This window comes from Oncorhynchus tshawytscha, linkage group LG15, assembly GCF_018296145.1.
Source record: "Oncorhynchus tshawytscha isolate Ot180627B linkage group LG15, Otsh_v2.0, whole genome shotgun sequence".
In the NCBI taxonomy this organism is placed as follows: domain Eukaryota; kingdom Metazoa; phylum Chordata; class Actinopteri; order Salmoniformes; family Salmonidae; genus Oncorhynchus; species Oncorhynchus tshawytscha.
In genome coordinates this window covers 33591078-33612789 of record NC_056443.1, presented here as the reverse complement: position 1 = coordinate 33612789, position 21712 = coordinate 33591078, and the positions used below count along the sequence as shown (strand labels likewise).

General features: G+C 46.8%; 1 protein-coding gene across 2 annotated transcripts in view; it reads left to right on the top strand.

Annotated features, from left to right (window-relative positions):
• arap2 (ArfGAP with RhoGAP domain, ankyrin repeat and PH domain 2) overlaps nt 1–21712 on the top strand; it is a 237733-nt gene that overhangs the window by 60179 nt on the left and 155842 nt on the right. For both annotated transcript variants that reach the window (XM_042298473.1, XM_042298474.1), the window contains one exon: nt 13213–13391. In XM_042298473.1, the coding sequence (XP_042154407.1) occupies nt 13213–13391 (179 nt within the window). The remainder of the gene's footprint in view (nt 1–13212; nt 13392–21712) is intronic.

Below are 21712 nucleotides of genomic sequence, written 5' to 3'. Positions count from 1 at the left end.
TGTTAAGGAAATGTTTTACTCCTGAACTTATTTAGGCTTGCCATAACAAAGGGGTTGAATACTTATAGACTCAAGACATTTTTCAGCGTTCCTTTTTCATTAATTTGAAAAAAGTTTGAAAACATTATGGGGTATTGTGTGTAGGCCAGTGACAAAACAAAATCTAAATGTAGTCGATATTAAAATCAGAATGTAACACCATTTTTTGTGGAAAAGTCAAGGGGTGTGAATACTTTCTGAAGGCACAGTAACTTCAACCCCATAACCGTGAACTCTACAACATTAAATCCATATTATCAAACATACCGCATTACAATCCCAACTCCTATTATCTGTAATAAAAAAAAACAGTAACCTTTAACCTCCTACCTCTTCGATGCCTCCACTTCAGTGTCCACTGAGAACGACTTAATGTCAACGGCCAGCAAAGCAATTCACCTAAACTTCCATTTCGATGAAGTCACTGGGCCCTTCTCAAAGCATGCTGGGTAAGAGACAGAACACTCCCCGAGATAAAAGCTATTGTTCTAACCACTTAAGAAGGAGGGGGAAAAAGAGGGAAAAGTTTGTAAAACAAACTACAAGTGGATCAATAGAAAGATGGAGAGAGATGGGAGAGAGAAAGAGGGAGAGAGAGAAAGAGAGATGAGAGAGAGAGAGATGGAGAGAGAGAGCGAGATGTGTAAGAGAGAGAGAGAGAGAGAGAGAGAGAGAGAGAGAGAGAGAGAGAGTGTGTGAGAGAGCGAGAGAGATGGGAGAGAGAGAGAGGTGTGTGAGAGAGAGAGAGAGAGAGAGAGATGTGTGTGTGAGAGAGAGAGAGAGAGAGAGATGCGTGGTGTGAGAGAGAGAGATGTGTGTGTGTGTGAGAGAGAGAGAGAGAGAGAGAGAGAGAGAGGTGTGTGAGAGAGATGTGTGAAAAGAGAGAGAGAGAGAGAGAGAGATGCATGTGTGAGAGAGAGATGTGTGTGTGAGAGAGAGAGAGAGAGAGAGATGTGAGAGAGAAAGAGATGTGAGAGAGATAGAGAGCGAGACAGAGAGAGGGGGAAAAAATAAAAAGAAAGAAAGGAATTAAGAATGCAAAAAGAAAGAGGGAGCGGATAAAGACAGAGAATGCTGAAAGAGAAATTGAAAGAGCAAGGTAAAAATAGAGATGGATTCAGAGTGATACTAGTGCTGCCTGACCACCATGGGATGCAGTGACCTATAGTTCCTGGCGATGTGTGAGAAAGGAAACAGAAAGTAGATCTAATGAAGCTAATGATGAATTAAACCTGCTTCCTCCAGGCCCCAGATTACACAGATTCCAATAACCAGCATTACTTACAACCCGGACAGGGAGACTTGTGGACCAACCAGTCTGTGGAATAATCCACCTAAACAATCATCCTAGGAACACTATTCAATCCAGTAGTTTAACACTCTGAAGGTTTGGTCTGATATCCTTATCTATGACCCTTGTAGCCAAACCTTACCAAACACACTAACGGGAGACCAGTACACTACTAAATGCAGTTTTTTAAATGTCAAAAGATTTTACAGACATTCATTTCCTACTAAGAAGCCCAACCTCACCTATTTCAACCAGGGTCAGTTAAACAGTACAGTGTTATACTGTGTAAACCACTAGCATCAATTTCAGTCCCCTATGTTAGGCTCCTAGGCCAAACTTCTGCACTTGGGGTTCTGTAGAGCCACTCTGCACTAACACACCAATCGAGGTTGTAAACATTCGTTGCTTAGATTAACTGAATCAGGTGTGAGCTCTGGGATAAAACAAAAGCCTGCACATATTGCCACCACATAGGTCTAGGTAAGAGACGAAACTACCTTGTAGTGGTGAGCATCGTATAGCACATGCTGTCCATGAGACTCAAATGAGGCTAGCACCAAGCAGACATGAGGAGTAAAGAAGGATGTGGTAGGGCAAAGTAGACATTAGTAGTAGAGAGGGATGTCATTAGTAGTAGGGCTAAGTAGACATTAGTAGTAGAGAGGGATGTTGTAGGGCTAAGTAGACATGAGTAGTAGAGAGGGGGAGCTGGATGTGGTCGGGCTAAGTAGACATGAGCAGTAGAGAGTGAGAGATGGATGTAGTGGGGCTAAGTAGACATGAGTAGTAGAGAGTGAGAGATGGATGTGGTAGGGCTAAGTAGACATGAGTAGTAGAGAGGGAGAGGTGGATGTGGTAGGGCTAAGTAGACATGAGTAGTAGAGAGGGAGAGATGTTTGTGGTCAGGCTAAGTAGACATGAGTAGTAGAGGGAGAGATGGATGTGGTCAGGCTAAGTAGACATGAGTAGTAGAGGGAGAGATGGATGTGGTCAGGCTAAGTAGACATGAGTAGTAGAGGGAGAGATGGATGTGGTCAGGCTAAGTAGACATGAGTAGTAGAGGGAGAGATGGATGTGGTCAGGCTAAGTAGACATGAGTAGTAGAGGGAGAGGTGGATGTGGTAGGGCTAAGTAGACATGAGTAGTAGAGAGGGAGAGATGTTTGTGGTCAGGCTAAGTAGACATGAGTAGTAGAGGGAGAGATGGATGTGGTCAGGCTAAGTAGACATGAGTAGTAGAGGTTGAGATGGATGTGGTCAGGCTAAGTAGACATGAGTAGTAGAGGGAGAGATGGATGTGGTCAGGCTAAGTAGACATGAGTAGTAGAGGGAGAGATGGATGTGGTCAGGCTAAGTAGACATGAGTAGTAGAGGGAGAGATGGATGTGGTCAGGCTAAGTAAACATGCGTGGTAGAGAGGGAGAGATGGATGTGGTCAGGCTAAGTAAACATGCGTGGTAGAGAGGGAGAGATGGATGTGGTCAGGCTACACACTACAGTGTTTGTCTGTGTCTGTTTTGACCTGCTTTACCTTGGGAAACACAGTGCTTAAAATGACCTTAGAGGACACTTCCATCACACAGTTTACAATCCATGAGAAAGGAGGTGGGGTTCTCAACAGCTCGTTCATCATGTTAGATGAAGTACTCCACTCCAGTGAACATGAACATGGTTACATAATACACTCTCACCCTCTCCTTCTACAACTTCTCAGGGCTAGGCCCCTTTTTCGCCCTCAATTTCTGCCTGAATGACATGCCCAAAGTAAACTTGTCACACCCTGACCATAGTTTGCTTTGTATGTTTCTATGTTTTGTTTGGTCAGGGTGTGATCTGAGTGGGCATGCTATCTAGTCAGCATGGAGCAGCCAGAGCCGCCAGTCAGCATGGAGCAGCCAGAGCCCCCGCCCCTCTGACCCGAGCTGCCCCTCTGTCCCGAGCTGCCCCTCTGTCCCGAGCTGCCCCTCTGTCCAGTGGGGTCATTTAGAAGGGTCGCCGTGGTTAGGGAGGCCATGGAAGCGGACAATGTGGCGGACTAAGACTATGGTGAAGTGGGGCCCACGTCCAGCACCAGAGCCGCCACCGCGGACAGATGCCCACCCAGATCCTCCCCAATAGGTTCAGGTTTTGTGGCCGGAGTCCGCACCTTGGGGGGGTGTACTCTCACACCCTGACCATAGTTTGCTTTGTATGTTTCTATGTTTTGTTTGGTCAGGGTGTGATCTGAGTGGGCATTCTATGTTGTGTGTCTAGTTTGTCTGTTTCTGTGTTTGGCCTGATATGGTTCTCAATCAGAGGCAGGTGTTGGTTTGGTGTTGGGTTTTGTGGGTGATTGTTCCTGTCTTTGTGTTTGTTACACCAGATAGGGCTGTTTACGGTTTTTCACGTTTTCTTGTTTTTTTGTATATTGTTCTATTTTTCAACTTTATTAAAAACCTGTTAGGGATAGGCAGAATACTGCCCTCTTTGGAGGAATTGCGTGCCCATAGTAAACTGAAAAAAAATCTGTCCAAAATTGCTAATATATGCATATAATAATTATTATTGGATAGAAAACACTCTAAAGCTTCTAAACCCGTTTCAATTATGTCTGTAAGTATAGCAGAACTCACAGGGCAGCCAATCTTCCAAACTTTTTCTCTCATCAGGAAAGTTGGGCCAACTTTGACGTCATCGCCCCCACCCTTCCCAACCAGCTATGGATCTGGGATCAGTTTCTAGGTCTTCGGCGTGATGTCTTCTTTCAATAGAGCATTTCATTGTGAAAATCCCGCGGGCTTTGACCCTTTGCCAAGCAAAATACTTGGTGTCGCGAGAAAATACATGTACTGTCCTGCGCGCGTTGCGCTCGGAGTGTCCTTTGTTCCTTGAAGCACGAGACGATGTCAGTTTGTCTATTCGAGTTGAGAAATGTTTTCTACGTTCAGAACATCCTAATTCTGCACTTAGTTTCACCAGTGTAGTCGACATATAATATGTAATTTTGAAGTTTTGATGCGCAACCCCTCGAATTTTGGCTGCATTTCTGCCAGAATTTGTCGCGTTTGATATCACAAAGACACACGACTTGAAACCAAACGCTGTTTTGGGTAAGTATGAGTCCTTCCACAACTTCTGATCGAAGACCATCAAAGGTAAGGGAATATTTATGTTGTAATTTTGTGTTTCTGTTGACTCCAACATAGCGGAGAAATATTGCTTATGTCTGAGCGCCGTCTCAGATTATTGAAAAATGAACGATTTCTGTAACGTTAAAAATAAATGTGACAAAGCGATTGCATTAAGAAGCAGTGTATCTTTCTAACTATATTTAGAACATGTATATTTAGTCAAAGTTTATGATGTGTTATCTGGCGGAGTTATCGAAAATTCGCCGGAATTTTTTTTGCATTTTTGAACATGGCGTCAATGTAAACAGAGATTTATGGATATAAATTGCATATTATGGAAAAAAACATAAATGTACTGTGTAACATGTCCTATTACTGTCATCTGATGAAGATTTTCAAAAGGTTAGTGAATTATTTTTCTTTTAATCCTGCGTTTGTGATTGCATCTTTTGTTCGACAAAATGGCTATATATTGGCTGTGTCTTTGGTGGTGGTTTGACATAAATATGTGCTATGTTTTCGCCATAAAACATTTTAGAAATCTGACTCGCTGGGTAGATGAACAAGGTGTTTATCTTTCATTTGAGCTATTGGACTTGTTAATGTGTGGAGGTTAAATATTTCTAAGAATATTTTTGCATTCTGTGCGCCACTTTTGAGTTGAGCGTGGGGGTGCCCTAGGGGAACGTGGTAGCGTGGGGGTGCCCTAGGGAACGTTGTAGCGTGGGGTGCTCTAGGGGAACGTTGTAGCGTGGGGGGTTGCCCTAGGGGAACGTGGTAGCGTGGGGGGTGCCCCTAGGGGAACGTGGTAGCGTGGGGGGGGGTTCCCAAAGGGAACGTGGTAGCGTGGGGGGGTGGGTGCCCTAGGGGAACGTGGTAGCGTGAACAAGTTAAAGATGTATCACAATAACCACGCTGCGTTTTGGTCCTCCTCTCCTTCAACAGAAGAATCCCGTTACAAAACTGCCTGTTGCTCAGGCCCTGATTATGCATATAATTTATACCATTGGAAAGAAAACCCTTTGAAGTTTGTAGAAATTTTAAAATAATGTAGGAGACGATAACACAATAGATATGGTAGCAGGAAATCCAAAGAAAAACCAACCAGAATATTATTTGCTTTGAGAGCCCATCCTCTTACAGTAGAAAGTTTTGGGGCATATGGAATTCAAGCTCCCAGGATGCAATTCCTATGGCTTCCACAGGATGTCAGCAGTCTATTGTTCAAGGTTTCATGCTTATAACTTCGAAAACGAAGAAGAAATATGAGTTTTAGTACAGGGACACAGTCTTGGAAATTTGTGTATGCGCGCGCAATGAAGACAGAACGCACCTGCTAAAATCAGTTTCCTATTGAACATACTTCTTTCCGTAAGAAATATTATAGTTTGATTACATTTTAGGGTATCTGAGGTGTAAATAGAAATGTATTTTGACTTGTTGAAACATAGCTAAGGGGTAGATTGTTTTAGATTCCTTTCTCTGCATGTTGAACGAGTGGATTACTCAAATCGATGGCGCCAACTAAACAGACTTTTTGGGAAATAGAGAAGGACTTTATCTAACAAAATGACACATGTTATAGCTGGGACCCTTTAGATGACAAGTCAGAGGAAGACTTTCAAAAAGTAGGCGAATATTTAATTGCTATTTGTGATTTTATGAAACCTGTGCCAGTGGAAAAATATTTTAACGTGTGGCGCCGTCCTCAAACAATCGCATGGCACGTTTTCGCTGTAATGGCTACTGTAAATCAGACAGTGCAGTTAGATTAACAAGAATTTAAGCTTTTAACCAATATAAGACACTTGTATGTGTCTACATGTTTAATATCCATGATTTGTATGATTATTTATTTGAATTGCGCGCCCTCCAGTTTCACCGGATGTTGTCCCACTAGCGGGATGCATAACCCAAAAATGCATCTCTCCCAATCTCAAGCCACTCTCTGTTTCTTACTCTTTCACCCATAGGCTTAAACATTCACTCCATCATCTACCTCTCTTTCTACATCTCTCCCTTCATCCTTCTCTCTCTCCCCCTGTTCCTCTCTCCCTCCCTCTCAGACTAGCTAACGCTGTGTTGGTGCATTTGCCACGCTTGAATTTACCGTTTAAGCAAAGAAAAATACAATTAATTCCAATTTTCACCCTCCTACATTCCCTCTCTCTCCTTCACGGAAACATGCTGACACAGAGCAATACCCATAGAGAATTAGGACAGAGATGTTTGTTTACGCTAATGAAGTAAATAATGAGAGAAAGGGAATGAGAGAGGACGGAAGGAGAGAGGGGCGGACGGAAAGGAGAGAGGGACGAGGTGGAGACGGAAGGTAGAGAGGGACGAGGTGGAGACGGAAGGGAGAGAGGGACGAGGTGGAGACGGAAGGGAGAGAGGGACTTGGAGACGAAGGGAGAGAGGGACAGGTGGAGACGGAAGGGAGAGAGGGACGAGGTGGAGACGGAAGGGAGAGAGGGACGGGGGTGGACGGAAGGAGAGAGGGACGGTGGAGACGGAAGGAGAGAGGGACCGGGTGGAGACGGAAGGAGAGAGAGACGAGGTGGAGACGGAAGGGAGAGAGGGACGAGGTGAGACGGAAGGGAGAGAGGGACGGGGTGGAGACGGAAGGGAGAGAGAGACGAGGTGGAGACGGAAGGGAGAGAGGGACGAGGTGGAGACGGAAGGAGAGAGGGACGAGGTGGAGACGGAAGGAGAGAGAGACGAGGTGGGAGACGGAAGGGAGAGAGGGACGAGGTGGAGACGGAAGGGGAGAGAGGGACGAGGTGGAGACGGAAGGGAGAGAGAGACGAGGTGGAGACGGAAGGGAGAGAGACGAGGTGGAGACGGAAGGAGAGAGAGAGACGAGGTGGAGACGGAAGGGAGAGAGAGAGACGAGGTGGAGACGGAAGGGAGAGAGAGACAGGTGGAGACGGAAGGGAGAGAGAGACGAGGTGGAGACGGAAGGGAGAGAGAGACGAGGTGGAGACGGAAGGGAGAGAGAGACGAGGTGGAGACGGAAGGGAGAGAGAGACGAGGTGGAGACGGAAGGAGAGAGAGACGAGGTGGAGACGGAAGGGAGAGAGAGACGAGGTGGAGACGGAAGGGAGAGAGGGACGAGGTGGAGACGGAAGGGAGAGAGAGACGAGGTGGAGACGGAAGGGAGAGAGAGACGAGGTGGAGACGGAAGGGAGAGAGACGAGGTGGAGACGGAAGGGAGAGAGAGACGAGGTGGAGACGGAAGGGAGAGAGAGACGAGGTGGAGACGGAAGGGAGAGAGAGACGAGGTGGAGACTAAAGGGAGAGAGAGACGAGGTGGAGGACGGAAGGGAGAGAGGGACGAGGTGGAGACGGAAGGGAGACAGGGACGAGGTGGAGACGGAAGGGAGAGAGAGACGAGGTGGAGAAGGGAGAGAGAGACGAGGTGGAGAAGGGAGAGAGGGACGAGGGTGGAGACGGAAGGGAGAGAGAGACGAGGTGGAGACGGAAGGAGAGAGAGACGAGGTGGAGAAGGGAGAGAGAGCTCCAGGTGGAGAAGGAGAGAGGGACGAGGGGTGGAGAAGGGAGAGAGGGACTAGGTGGAGACGAAGGGAGAGAGAGACGGGGTGGAGACGGAAGGAGAGAGACGGGTGGAGACGGAAGGAGAGAGGGACGGGGTGGAGACGGAAGGGAGAGAGGGACGGTGAGACTCTGAAGGGAGACTCTGAAGGGAGAGAGGGATGGCTGGAGACGGAAGGGAGAGAGGAACGGGTGAGACGGAAGGGAGAGAGGGACGGGGTGGAGACGGAAGGGAGAGAGGGACGGGGTGGAGACGGAAGGGAGAGAGGGGACGGTGGAGACGGAAGGAGAGAGACGGGGTGGAGACGGAAGGGAGAGAGGGACGAGGTGGAGACGGAAGGGAGAGGGGACGAGGTGGAGACGGAAGGGAGAGAGGGACTGGGTGGAGACGGAAGGGAGAGAGAGACGAGGTGGAGAAGGGGTGAGAGAGAGACGAGGTGGAGACGGAAGGAGAGGGAGGAGGTGGAGACGGAAGGGAGAGAGGGACGGGGTGGAGACGGAAGGGAGAGAGAGACGGGGTGGAGACGGAAGGAGAGAGACGGGGTGGAGACGGAAGGGGAGAGAGGGACGAGGTGGAGACGGAAGGAGAGAGGGACGAGGTGGAGACGGAAGGGAGAGAGGGACGGGGTGGAGACGGAAGGGAGAGAGAGACGAGGTGGAGAAGGGGTGAGAGAGACGAGGTGGAGACGGAAGGGAGAGAGGGAGGAGGTGGAGACGGAAGGGAGAGAGGGACGAGGTGGAGACGGAAGGGAGAGAGGGACGAGGTGGAGACGGAAGGGAGAGAGACGGGGTTCAAACACACCAAGAACCAGGGTTCAAACACACCAAGAAACAGGGTTCAAACATATCAAGAACCAGGGTTCAAACACACCAAGAACCAGGGTTCAAACACACCGACGTCCAGTGTTCAAAGACAGTTTGTGCCAAAAATTCCCTGGACAAAGAATATGGTACCCAGCCACACAGGAAGCAAAAGCTCTCCTCTCTTCGAATCACATGTTGCAATATGCATCCTAGGATAAATACTGTAACGCCTGCAGTGTGGGAAAATAAACAAAATAAAGACAGACGTCCCAGTGGGATGAGAAGCCGCATGTACCTGTTCTGATTTGCACAGTTTGAATCTGGTCTCCCGTCAGGGAGACGTACACTGAAAACAACAAAAATTAACAGTAAACATTACACATACACAAACAGTAAAGACATTACAAATGTCATATTATATATATATACAGTGTTCTAACAATGTACAAATGGCTAAAGGACACAAGATAAAATAAATAAGCATAAATATGGGTTGTATTTACAATGGTGTTTGTTCTTCACTGGTTGCCCTTTTCTCGTGGCAACAGGTCACAAATCTTGCTGCTGTGATGGCACACTGTGGAATTTCACCCAGTAGATATGGGAGTTTTTCAAAATTGGATTTGTTTTCAAATTCTTGTGGATCTGTGTAATCTGAGGGAAATATGTCTCTCTAATATGGTCATACATTGGGCAGGAGGTTAGGAAGTGCAGCTCAGTTTCCACCTCATTTTGTGGGCAGTGAGCACATAGCCTGTCTTCTCTTGAGAGCCATGTCTGCCTACGGCGGCCTTTCTCAATAGCAAGGCTATGCTCACTGAGTCTGTACATAGTCAAGGCTTTCCTTAATTTTGGGTCAGTCACAGTGGTCAGGTATTCTGCCGCTGTGTACTCTCTGTGTAGGGCCAAATAGCATTCTAGTTTGCTCTGTTTTTTTGTTAATTCTTTCCAATGTGTTAAGTAGTTATCTTTTTGTTTTCTCATGATTTGGTTGGGTCTAATTGTGCTGCTGTCCTGGGGCTCTGTAGTGTGTGTTTGTGTTTGTGAACAGAGCCCCAGGACCAGCTTGCTTAGGGGACTCTTCTCCAGGTTCATCTCTGTAGGTGATGGCTTTGTTATGGAAGGTTTGTGAATCGCTTCCTTTTAGGTGGTTGTAGAATTTAACAGCTCTTTTCTGGATTTTGATAATTAGTGGGTATCGGCCTAATTCTGCTCTGCATGCATTATTTGGTGTTCTACGTTGTACACGGAGGATATTTTTGCAGAATTCTGCGTGCAGAGTCTCAATTTGGTGTTTGTCCCATTTTGTGAAGTCTTGGTTGGTGAGCGGACCCCAGACCTCACAACCATAAAGGGCAATGGGCTCTATGACTGATTCAAGTATTTTTAGCCAGATCCTAATTGGTATGTTGAAATTTATGTTTCTTTTGATGGCATAGAATGCCCTTCTTGCCTTGTCTCTCAGATCGTTCACAGCTTTGTGGAAGTTACCTGTGGTGCTGATGTTTAGGCCAAGGTATGTATAGTTTTTGTTCTTAACCACACTTCCTGTTTGTGCACATGGATTTTATAATGTCGTATGTTTTACCCCCAACACCACTTCCTGATCAGTTTTTTGTGGAGGCCAGATTGAGTCGAAGTTTTTTGAAATCAACAAAGCATGAGAAGATTTTGCCTTTGTTTTGGCTTGTTTGATTGTCAATTAGGTGCAGGGTGAATACATGGTCTGTTGTACGGTACTTTGGTAAAGCCAATTTGACATTTGCTCAGTACATTGTTTTCATTGGCATGGAAATGTACGTGAGGATTTCTGCTGTGAATATATTCCACGGTAATAATGCAGAGGATTTCTCCAAGGTTACTGTTGACACATATTCCACGGATCATGCATATGTTTTTGGCTCTATAACAAAGAATAAAGAGCAAAACATATACATGATCAAACACAGATCTTAGAATCAACTATTAAAGACTACCAGAACCCACTGGATTCTCCAATTACATTGAAAGAGTTACAGGACAAAATAAAAACCCTCCAACCCAAAAAAGGCCTGTGGTGTTGATGGTATCCTCAATGAAATGATCAAATATACAGACAACAAATTCCAATTGGCTATACTAAAACTCTTTAACATCATACTTATCTCTGGCATCTTCCCCAATATTTGGAACCAAGGACTGATCACCCCAATCCACAAAAGTGGAGACAAATTTGACCCCAATAACTACCGTGGAATATGTGTCAACAGTAACCTTGGGAAAACCTCTGCATTATTATTAACAGCAGACTCGTACATTTCCTCAATGAAAACAATGTACTGAGCAAATGTCAAATTGGCTTTTTACCAAATTACCGTACAACAGACCATGTATTCACCCTGCACACCCTAATTGACAATCAAACAAACCAAAACAAAGGCAAAGTCTTCTCATGCTTTGTTGATTTCAAAAAGCCTTCGACTCAATCTGGCATGAGGGTCTGCTATACAAACTGATGGAAAGTGGTGTTGGGGGTAAAACATACGACATTATAAAATCCATGTACACAAACAACAAGTGTGCGGTTAAAATTGGCAAAAAACACACACATTTCTTCACACAGGGTCGTGGGGTTAGACAGGGATGCAGCTTAAGCCCCACCCTCTTCAACATATATATCAACGAATTGGCGAGGGCACTAGAAAAGTCTGCAGCACCCGGCCTCCCCCTGCTAGAATCCGAAGTCAAATGTCTGCTGTTTGCTGATGATCTGGTGCTTCTGTCACCAACCAAGGAGGGCCTACAGCAGCACCTAGATCTTATGCACAGATTCTGTCAGACCTGGGCCCTGACAGTAAATCTCAGTAAGACCAAAATAATGGTGTTCCAAAAAAGGTCCAGCCACCAGGACCACAAATACAAATTCCATCTAGACACTGTTGCCCTAGAGCACACAAAAACTATACATACCTTGGCCTAAACATCAGCACCACAGGTAACTTCCACAAAGCTGTGAACGATCTGAGAGACAAGGCAAGAAGGGCATTCTATGCCATCAAAAGAAACATAAATTTCAACATACCAATTAGGATCTGGCTAAAAATACTTGAATCAGTCATAGAGCCCATTGCCCTTTATGGTTGTGAGGTCTGGGGTCCGCTCACCAACCAAGACTTCACAAAATGGGACAAACACCAAATTGAGACTCTGCACACAGAATTCTGCAAAAATATCCTCTGTGTACAACGTAGAACACCAAATAATGCATGCAGAGCAGAATTAGGCCGATACCCACTAATTATCAAAATCCAGAAAAGAGCTGTTAAATTCTACAACCACCTAAAAGGAAGCGATTCACAAACCTTCCATAACAAAGCCATCACCTACAGAGAGATGAACCTGGAGAAGAGTCCCTAAGCAAGCTGGTCCTGGGGCTCTGTTCACAAACACACACACACTACAGAGCCCCAGGACAGCAGCACAATTAGACCCAACCAAATCATGAGAAAACAAAAAGATAACTACTTAACACATTGGAAAGAATTAACAAAAACAGAGCAAACTAGAATGCTATTTGGCCCTACACAGAGAGTACACAGCGGCAGAATACCTGACCACTGTGACTGACCCAAAATTAAGGAAAGCCTTGACTATGTACAGACTCAGTGAGCATAGCCTTGCTATTGAGAAAGGCCGCCGTAGGCAGACATGGCTCTCAAGAGAAGACAGGCTATGTGCTCACTGCCCACAAAATGAGGTGGAAACTGAGCTGCACTTCCTAACCTCCTGCCCAATGTATGACCATATTAGAGAGACATATTTCCCTCAGATTACACAGATCCACAAAGAATTCGAAAACAAATCCAATTTTGAAAAACTCCCATATCTACTGGGTGAAATTCCACAGTGTGCCATCACAGCAGCAAGATTTGTGACCTGTTGCCACGAGAAAAGGGCAACCAGTGAAGAACAAACACCATTGTAAATACAACCCATATTTATGCTTATTTATTTTATCTTGTGTCCTTTAGCCATTTGTACATTGTTAGAACACTGTATATATATATAATATGACATTTGTAATGTCTTTACTGTTTTGAAACTTCTGTATGTGTAATGTTTACTGTTAATTTTTGTTGTTTTTCACTTTATATATTCACTTTGTATGTTGTCTACCTCACTTGCTTTGGCAATGTTAACACATGTTTCCCATGCCAATAAAGCACTTGAATTGAATTGAATTGAATTGAGAGAGAGAGGCAGAGAGAGACAGGCAGAGAGAGAGAGAGAATAATTTCAATAGAGTGAACATGGTACTAACTGTATTGTCTATCTCACCACCTGTGGGGGTTTCTTTCGGTGGAATCAGGTATAAAAAAAATACATATTGTGCATATTATTCTAATATGTTGTTCTTCCTCTTCCACCCACACAGGGGAGCGTCAGGAGTGGATGGAGGCTCTTCAAACGGCCATACGCTCCCCTGCCTCCATTTCCCAGAAGCCCCAGAAGTGTGGCACCAACAAACATGGCAGCATAGAGCTGAGAGGGTACAAAGGCAAAGTGTACGTCTCCCTGACGGGAACCAGATTCAAACTGTGCAAATCAGAACAGGTACATGCGGCTTCTCATCCCACTGGGACGTCTGTCTTTATTTTGTTTATTTTCCCACACTGCAGGCGTTACAGTATTTATCCTAGGTTGCATATTGCAACATGTGATTTGAAGAAGAGGAGAGCTTTTGCTTCCTGTGTCGCTGGGTACCATATTCTTTGTCCCGGGAATTTTTGGCACAAACTGTCTTTGAACCCTGGACGTCGGTGTGTTTGAACCCTGGTTCTTGGTGTGTTTGAACCCTGGTTCTTGATATGTTTGAACCCTGTTTCTTGGTGTGTTTGAACCCTGGTTCTTGGTGTGTTTGAACCCCCGTCTCTCTCTCCCTTCCGTCTCCACCTCGTCCCTCTCTCCCTTCCGTCTCCACCTCGTCCCTCTCTCCCTTCCGTCTCCACTTCCTCCCTCTCTCCCTTCCGTCTCCACCTCGTCTCTCTCACCCCTTCTCCACCTCGTCTCTCTCTCCCTTCCGTCTCCACCCCGTCCCTCTCTCCCTTCCGTCTCCACCTCGTCCCTCTCTCCCTTCCGTCTCCACCTCGTCCCTCTCTCCCTTCCGTCTCCACCCCTCTCTCTCCCTTCCGTCTCCACCCCGTCTCTCTCTCCCTTCCGTCTCCACCCCGTCCCTCTCTCCCTTCCGTCTCCACCTCCTCCCTCTCTCCCTTCCGTCTCCACCTCGTCTCTCTCACCCCTTCTCCACCTCGTCTCTCTCTCCCTTCCGTCTCCACCCCGTCCCTCTCTCCCTTCCGTCTCCACCCCGTCCCTCTCTCCCTTCCGTCTCCACCTCGTCCCTCTCTCCCTTCCGTCTCCACCCCGTCTCTCTCCCCTCCGTCTCCACCCCGTCCCTCTCTCCCTTCCGTCTCCACCCCGTCCCTCTCTCCCTTCCGTCTCCACCCCGTCCCTCTCTCCCTTCCGTCTCCACCCCGTCCCTCTCTCCCTTCCGTCTCCACCCTCTCTCCCTTCCGTCCCTCTCTCCCTTCCGTCTCCCTTCCGTCTCCACCCCGTCCCTCTCTCCCTTCCGTCTCCACCCCGTCCCTCTCTCCCTTCCGTCTCCACCCCGTCCCTCTCCCTTCCGTCTCCACCCCGTCTCTCTCTCCCTTCCGTCTCCACCTCGTCCCTCTCTCCCTTCCGTCTCCACCTCGTCCCTCTCTCCTTCTCCACCTCGTCTCTCTCCCCGTCCACCTCGTCTCTCTCTCCCTTCCGTCTCCACCTCGTCTCTCTCTCCCTTCCGTCTCCACCCCGTCCCTCTCTCCCTTCTCCACCTCGTCTCTCTCTCCCTTCTCCACCTCGTCTCTCTCTCCCTTCCGTCTCCACCTCGTCCCTGTCTCCCTTCCGTCTCCACCTCGTCCCTCTCTCCTTCCGTCTCCACCTCGTCTCTCTCTCCCTTCCGTCTCCACCTCGTCCTCTCTCCTTCCGTCTCCACCTCGTCTCTCTCTCCCTTCCGTCTCCACCTCGTCTCTCTCTCCCTTCCGTCTCCACCTCGTCCCTCTCTCCCTTCCGTCTCCACCTCGTCTCTCTCTCCCTTCCGTCTCCACCTCGTCTCTCTCTCCCTTCCGTCTCCACCTCGTCCCTCTCTCCCTTCCGTCTCCACCTCGTCTCTCTCTCCCTTCCGTCTCCACCTCGTCTCTCTCTCCCTTCCGTCTCCACCTCGTCTCTCTCTCCCTTCCGTCTCCACCTCGTCTCTCTCTCCCTTCCGTCTCCACCTCGTCTCTCTCTCCCTTCCGTCTCCACCTCGTCTCTCTCTCCCTTCCGTCTCCACCTCGTCTCTCTCTCCCTTCCGTCTCCACCTCGTCTCTCTCTCCCTTCCGTCTCCACCTCGTCCTCTCTCCCTTCCGTCTCCACCTCTCTCTCTCTCCCTTCCGTCTCACCTCGTCTCTCTCTCCCTTCCGTCTCCACCTCGTCCCTCTCTCCCTTCCGTCTCCACCTCGTCCCTCTCTCCTTCCGTCTCCACCTCGTCTCTCTCTCCCTTCCGTCTCCACCTCGTCCCTCTCTCCCTTCCGTCTCCACCTCGTCCCTCTCTCCCTTCCGTCTCCACCTCGTCTCTCTCTCCCTTCCGTCTCCACCCCGTCCCTCTCTCCCTTCCGTCTCCACCTCGTCCCTCTCTCCTTCCGTCTCCACCTCGTCTCTCTCTCCCTTCCGTCTCCACCCCGTCCCTCTCTCCCTTCCGTCTCCACCCCGTCCCTCTCTCCCTTCCGTCTCCACCTCCGTCCCTCTCTCCCTTCCGTCTCCACCTCGTCCCTCTCTCCCTTCCGTCTCCACCTCGTCCCTCTCTCCCTTCCGTCTCCACCTCGTCCCTCTCTCCCTTCCGTCTCCACCTCGTCCCTCTCTCCCTTCCGTCTCCACCTCGTCCCTCTCTCCCTTCCGTCTCCACCTTGTCCCTCTCTCCTTTCCGTCCCCGCCCCTCTCTCCCTTCCGTCCTCTCTCATTCCCTTTCTCTCATTATTTACTTCATTAGCATAAACAAACATCTCTGTCCTAATTCTCTATGGGTATTGCTCTGTGTCAGCATGTTTTCGTGAAGGAGAGAGAGGGAATGTAGGAGGGTGAAAATTGGAATTAATTGTATTTTTCTTTGCTTAAACGGTAAATTCCAAGCGTGGCAAATGCACCAACACAGCGTTAGCTAGTCTGAGAGGGAGGGAGAGAGGAACAGGGGGAGAGAGAGAAGGATGAAGGGAGAGATGTAGAAAGAGAGGTAGATGATGGAGTGAATGTTTAAGCCTATGGGTGAAAGAGTAAGAAACAGAGAGTGGCTTGAGATTGGGAGAGATGCATTTTTGGGTTATGCATCCCGCTAGTGGGACAACATCCGGTGAAAATGGAGGGCGCGCAATTCAAATAAATAATCATACAAATCATGGATATTAAACATGTAGACACATACAAGTGTCTTATATTGGTTAAAAGCTTAAATTCTTGTTAATCTAACTGCACTGTCTGATTTACAGTAGCCATTACAGCGAAAACGTGCCATGCGATTGTTTGAGGACGGCGCCACACGTTAAAATATTTTTCCACTGGCACAGGTTTCATAAAATCACAAATAGCAATTAAATATTCGCCTACTTTTTGAAAGTCTTCCTCTGACTTGTCATCTAAAGGGTCCCAGCTATAACATGTGTCATTTTGTTAGATAAAGTCCTTCTCTATTTCCCAAAAAGTCTGTTTAGTTGGCGCCATCGATTTGAGTAATCCACTCGTTCAACATGCAAAGAAAGGAATCTAAAACAATCTACCCCTTAGCTTTGTTTCAACAAGTCAAAATACATTTCTATTTACACCTCAGATACCCTAAAATGTAATCAAACTATAATATTTCTTACGGAAAGAAGTATGTTCAATAGGAAACTGATTTTAGCAGGTGCGTTCTGTCTTCATTGCGCGCGCATACACAAATTTCCAAGACTGTGTCCCTGTACTAAAACTCATATTTCTTCTTCGTTTTCGAAGTTATAAGCATGAAACCTTGAACAATAGACTGCTGACATCCTGTGGAAGCCATAGGAATTGCATCCTGGGAGCTTGAATTCCATATGCCCCAAAACTTTCTACTGTAAGAGGATGGGCTCTCAAAGCAAATAATATTCTGGTTGGTTTTTCTTTGGATTTCCTGCTACCATATCTATTGTGTTATCGTCTCCTACATTATTTTAAAATTTCTACAAACTTCAAAGGGTTTTCTTTCCAATGGTATAAATTATATGCATAATCAGGGCCTGAGCAACAGGCAGTTTTGTAACGGGATTCTTCTGTTGAAGGAGAGGAGGACCAAACGCCCTAGCGTGGTTATTGTGATACATCTTTAACTTGTTCCGCTACCACGTTCCCCTAGGGCACCCACCCCCACGCTACCACGTTCCCCTAGGGCAACCCCCCCCACGCTTCCCTAGGGAACCCCCCACGCTACCACGTTCCCCTAGGGCACCCCCACCACGTTCCCCTAGGGCACCCCCCTACCACGTTCCCCTACGCTACCACGTTCCCTACCACGGGGCAACCCCCACGCTACCACGCCCTAGGGCAACGTTCCCGTTCCCTAGAGCACCCCCACGCTACCACGTTCCCTACGTTCCCCCCTAGGGCACCCCCCCGCTACTACCACGTTCCCCTAGGGCACCCCCACGCTCAACTCAAAAGTGGCGCACAGAATGCAAAAATATTCTTAGAAATATTTAACCTCCACACATTAACAAGTCCAATAGCTCAAATGAAAGATAAACACCTTGTTCATCTACCCAGCGAGTCAGATTTCTAAAATGTTTTATGGCGAAAACATAGCACATATTTATGTCAAACCACCACCAAAGACACAGCCAATATATAGCCATTTTGTCGAACAAAAGATGCAATCACAAACGCAGGATTAAAAGAAAATAATTCACTAACCTTTTGAAAATCTTCATCAGATGACAGTAATAGGACATGTTACACAGTACATTTATGTTTTTTTCAATAATATGCAATTTATATCCATAAATCTCTGTTTACATTGACGCCATGTTCAAAAATGCAAAAAAATTCCGGCGAATTTTCGATAACTCCGCCAGATAACACATCATAAACTTTGACTAAATATACATGTTCTAAATATAGTTAGAAAGATACACTGCTTCTTAATGCAATCGCTTTGTCACATTTATTTTTAACGTTACAGAAATCGTTCATTTTTCAATAATCTGAGACGGCGCTCAGACATAAGCAATATTTCTCCGCTATGTTGGAGTCAACAGAAACACAAAATTACAACATAAATATTCCCTTACCTTTGATGGTCTTCGATCAGAAGTTGTGGAAGGACTCATACTTACCCAAAACAGCGTTTGGTTTCAAGTCGTGTGTCTTTGTGATATCAAACGCGACAAATTCTGGCAGAAATGCAGCCAAAATTCGAGGGGTTGCGCATCAAAACTTCAAAATTACATATTATATGTCGACTACACTGGTGAAACTAAGTGCAGAATTAGGATGTTCTGAACGTAGAAAACATTTCTCAACTCGAATAGACAAACTGACATCGTCTCGTGCTTCAAGGAACAAAGGACACTCCGAGCGCAACGCGCGCAGGACAGTACATGTATTTTCTCGCGACACCAAGTATTTTGCTTGGCAAAGGGTCAAAGCCCGCGGGATTTTCACAATGAAACGCTCTATTGAAAGAAGACATCACGCCGAAGACCTAGAAACTGATCCCAGATCCATAGCTGGTTGGGAAGCGTGGGGGCGATGACGTCAAAGTTGGCCCAACTTTCCTGATGAGAGAAAAAGTTTGGAAGATTGGCTGCCCTGTGAGTTCTGCTATACTTACAGACATAATTGAAACGGGTTTAGAAGCTTTAGAGTGTTTTCTATCCAATAATAATTATTATATGCATATATTAGCAATTTTGGACAGATTTTTTTCAGTTTACTATGGGCACGCAATTCCTCCAAAGAGGGCAGTATCTGCCTATCCCTAACAGGTTTTTAATAAAGTTGAAAAATAGAACAATATACAAAAAAACAAGAAAACGTGAAAAACCGTAAACAGCCCTATCTGGTGTAACAAACACAAAGACAGGAACAATCACCCACAAAACCCAACACCAAACAGGCTACCTAAATATGGCTCCCAATCAGAAACAATGACTAACACCTGCCTCTGATTGAGAACCATATCAGGCCAAACACAGAAACAGACAAACTAGACACACAACATAGAATGCCCACTCAGATCACACCCTGACCAAACAAAACATAGAAACATACAAAGCAAACTATGGTCAGGGTGTGAGAGTACACCCCCCCAAGGTGCGGACTCCGGCCACAAAACCTGAACCTATTGGGGAGGATCTGGGTGGGCATCTGTCCGCGGTGGCGGCTCTGGTGCTGGACGTGGCCCCCACTTCACCATAGTCTTAGTCCGCCACATTGTCCGCTTCCATGGCCTCCTAACCACGGCGACCCTTCTAAATGACCCCACTGGACAGAGGGGCAGCTCGGGACAGAGGGGCAGCTCGGGACAGAGGGGCAGCTCGGGTCAGAGGGGCGGGGGCTCTGGCTGCTCCATGCTGACTGGCGGCTCTGGCTGCTCCATGCTGACTAGATAGCATGCCCACTCAGATCACACCCTGACCAAACAAAACATAGAAACATACAAAGCAAACTATGGTCAGGGTGTGACAAGTTTACTTTGGGCATGTCATTCAGGCAGAAATTGAGGGCGAAAAAGGGGCCTAGCCCTGAGAAGTTGTAGAAGGAGAGGGTGAGAGTGTATTATGTAACCATGTTCATGTTCACTGGAGTGGAGTACTTCATCTAACATGATGAACGAGCTGTTGAGAACCCCACCTCCTTTCTCATGGATTGTAAACTGTGTGATGGAAGTGTCCTCTAAGGTCATTTTAAGCACTGTGTTTCCCAAGGTAAAGCAGGTCAAAACAGACACAGACAAACACTGTAGTGTGTAGCCTGACCACATCCATCTCTCCTCTCTACCACGCATGTTTACTTAGCCTGACCACATCCATCTCTCCCTCTCTACTACGCATGTTTACTTAGCCTGACCACATCCATCTCTCCCTCTACTACTCATGTCTACTTAGCCTGACCACATCCATCTCTCCCTCTACTACTCATGTCTACTTAGCCTGACCACATCCATCTCTCCCTCTACTACTCATGTCTACTTAGCCTGACCACATCCATCTCTCCCTCTACTACTCATGTCTACTTAGCCTGACCACATCCATCTCTCCCTCTACTACTCATGTCTACTTAGCCTGACCACATCCATCTCTCCCTCTCTGTCTACTACTCATGTCTACTTAGCCCTGACCACATCCATCTCTCCCTCTACTACTCATGTCTACTTAGCCTGACCACATCCATCTCTCCCTCTACTACTCATGTCTACTTAGCCTGACCACATCCATCTCTCCTCTACTACTCATGTCTACTTAGCCTGACCACATCCATCTCTCCCTCTACTACTCATGTCTACTTAGCCTGACCACAAACATCTCTCCCTCTCTACTACTCATGTCTACTTAGCCTGACCACATCCATCTCTCCCTCTACTACTCATGTCTACATGACCACATCCATCTCTCCCTCTACTACTCATGTCTACTTAGCCTACCACATCCATCTCTCACTCTCTACTACTCATGTCTACTTAGCCCCACTACATCCATCTCTCACTCTCTACTGCTCATGTCTACTTAGCCCGACCACATCCAGCTCCCCCTCTCTACTACTCATGTCTACTTAGCCCTACAACATCCCTCTCTACTACTAATGTCTACTTAGCCCTACGACATCCCTCTCTACTACTAATGTCTACTAAGCCCTACCACATCCTTCTTTACTCCTCATGTCTGCTTGGTGCTAGCCTCATTTGAGTCTCATGGACAGCATGTGCTATACGATGCTCACCACTACAAGGTAGTTTCGTCTCTTACCTAGACCTATGTGGTGGCAATATGTGCAGGCTTTTGTTTTATCCCAGAGCTCACACCTGATTCAGTTAATCTAAGCAACGAATGTTTACAACCTCGATTGGTGTGTTAGTGCAGAGTGGCTCTACAGAACCCCAAGTGCAGAAGTTTGGCCTAGGAGCCTAACATAGGGGACTGAAATTGATGCTAGTGGTTTTACACAGTATAACACTGTACTGTTTAACTGACCCTGGTTGAAATAGGTGAGGTTGGGCTTCTTAGTAGGAAATGAATGTCTGTAAAATCTTTTGACATTTAAAAAACTGCATTTAATAGTGTACTGGTCTCCCGTTAGTGTGTTTGGTAAGGTTTGGCTACAAGGGTCATAGATAAGGATATCAGACCAAACCTTCAGAGTGTTAAACTACTGGATTGAATAGTGTTCCTAGGATGATTGTTTAGGTGGATTATTCCACAGACTGGTTGGTCCACAAGTCTCCCTGTCCGGGTTGTAAGTAATGCTGGTTATTGGAATCTGTGTAATCTGGGGCCTGGAGGGAAGCAGGTTTAATTCATCATTAGCTTCATTAGATCTAATTTCTGTTTCCTTTCTCACACATCGCCAGGAACTATAGGTCACTGCATCCCATGGTGGTCAGGCAGCTGCTAGTATCACTCTGAATCCATCTCTATTTTTACCTTGCTCTTTCAATTTCTCTTTCAGCATTCTCTGTCTTTATCGCTCCCTCTTTCTTTTGCATTCTTAATTCCTTTCTTTCTTTTTATTTTTTTCCCCCTCTCTCTGTCTCGCTCTCTCTCTCTCTCACATCTCTTTCTCTCTCACATCTCTCTCTCTCTCTCTCTCTCACACACACACATCTCTCTCTCACACATGCATCTCTCTCTCTCTCT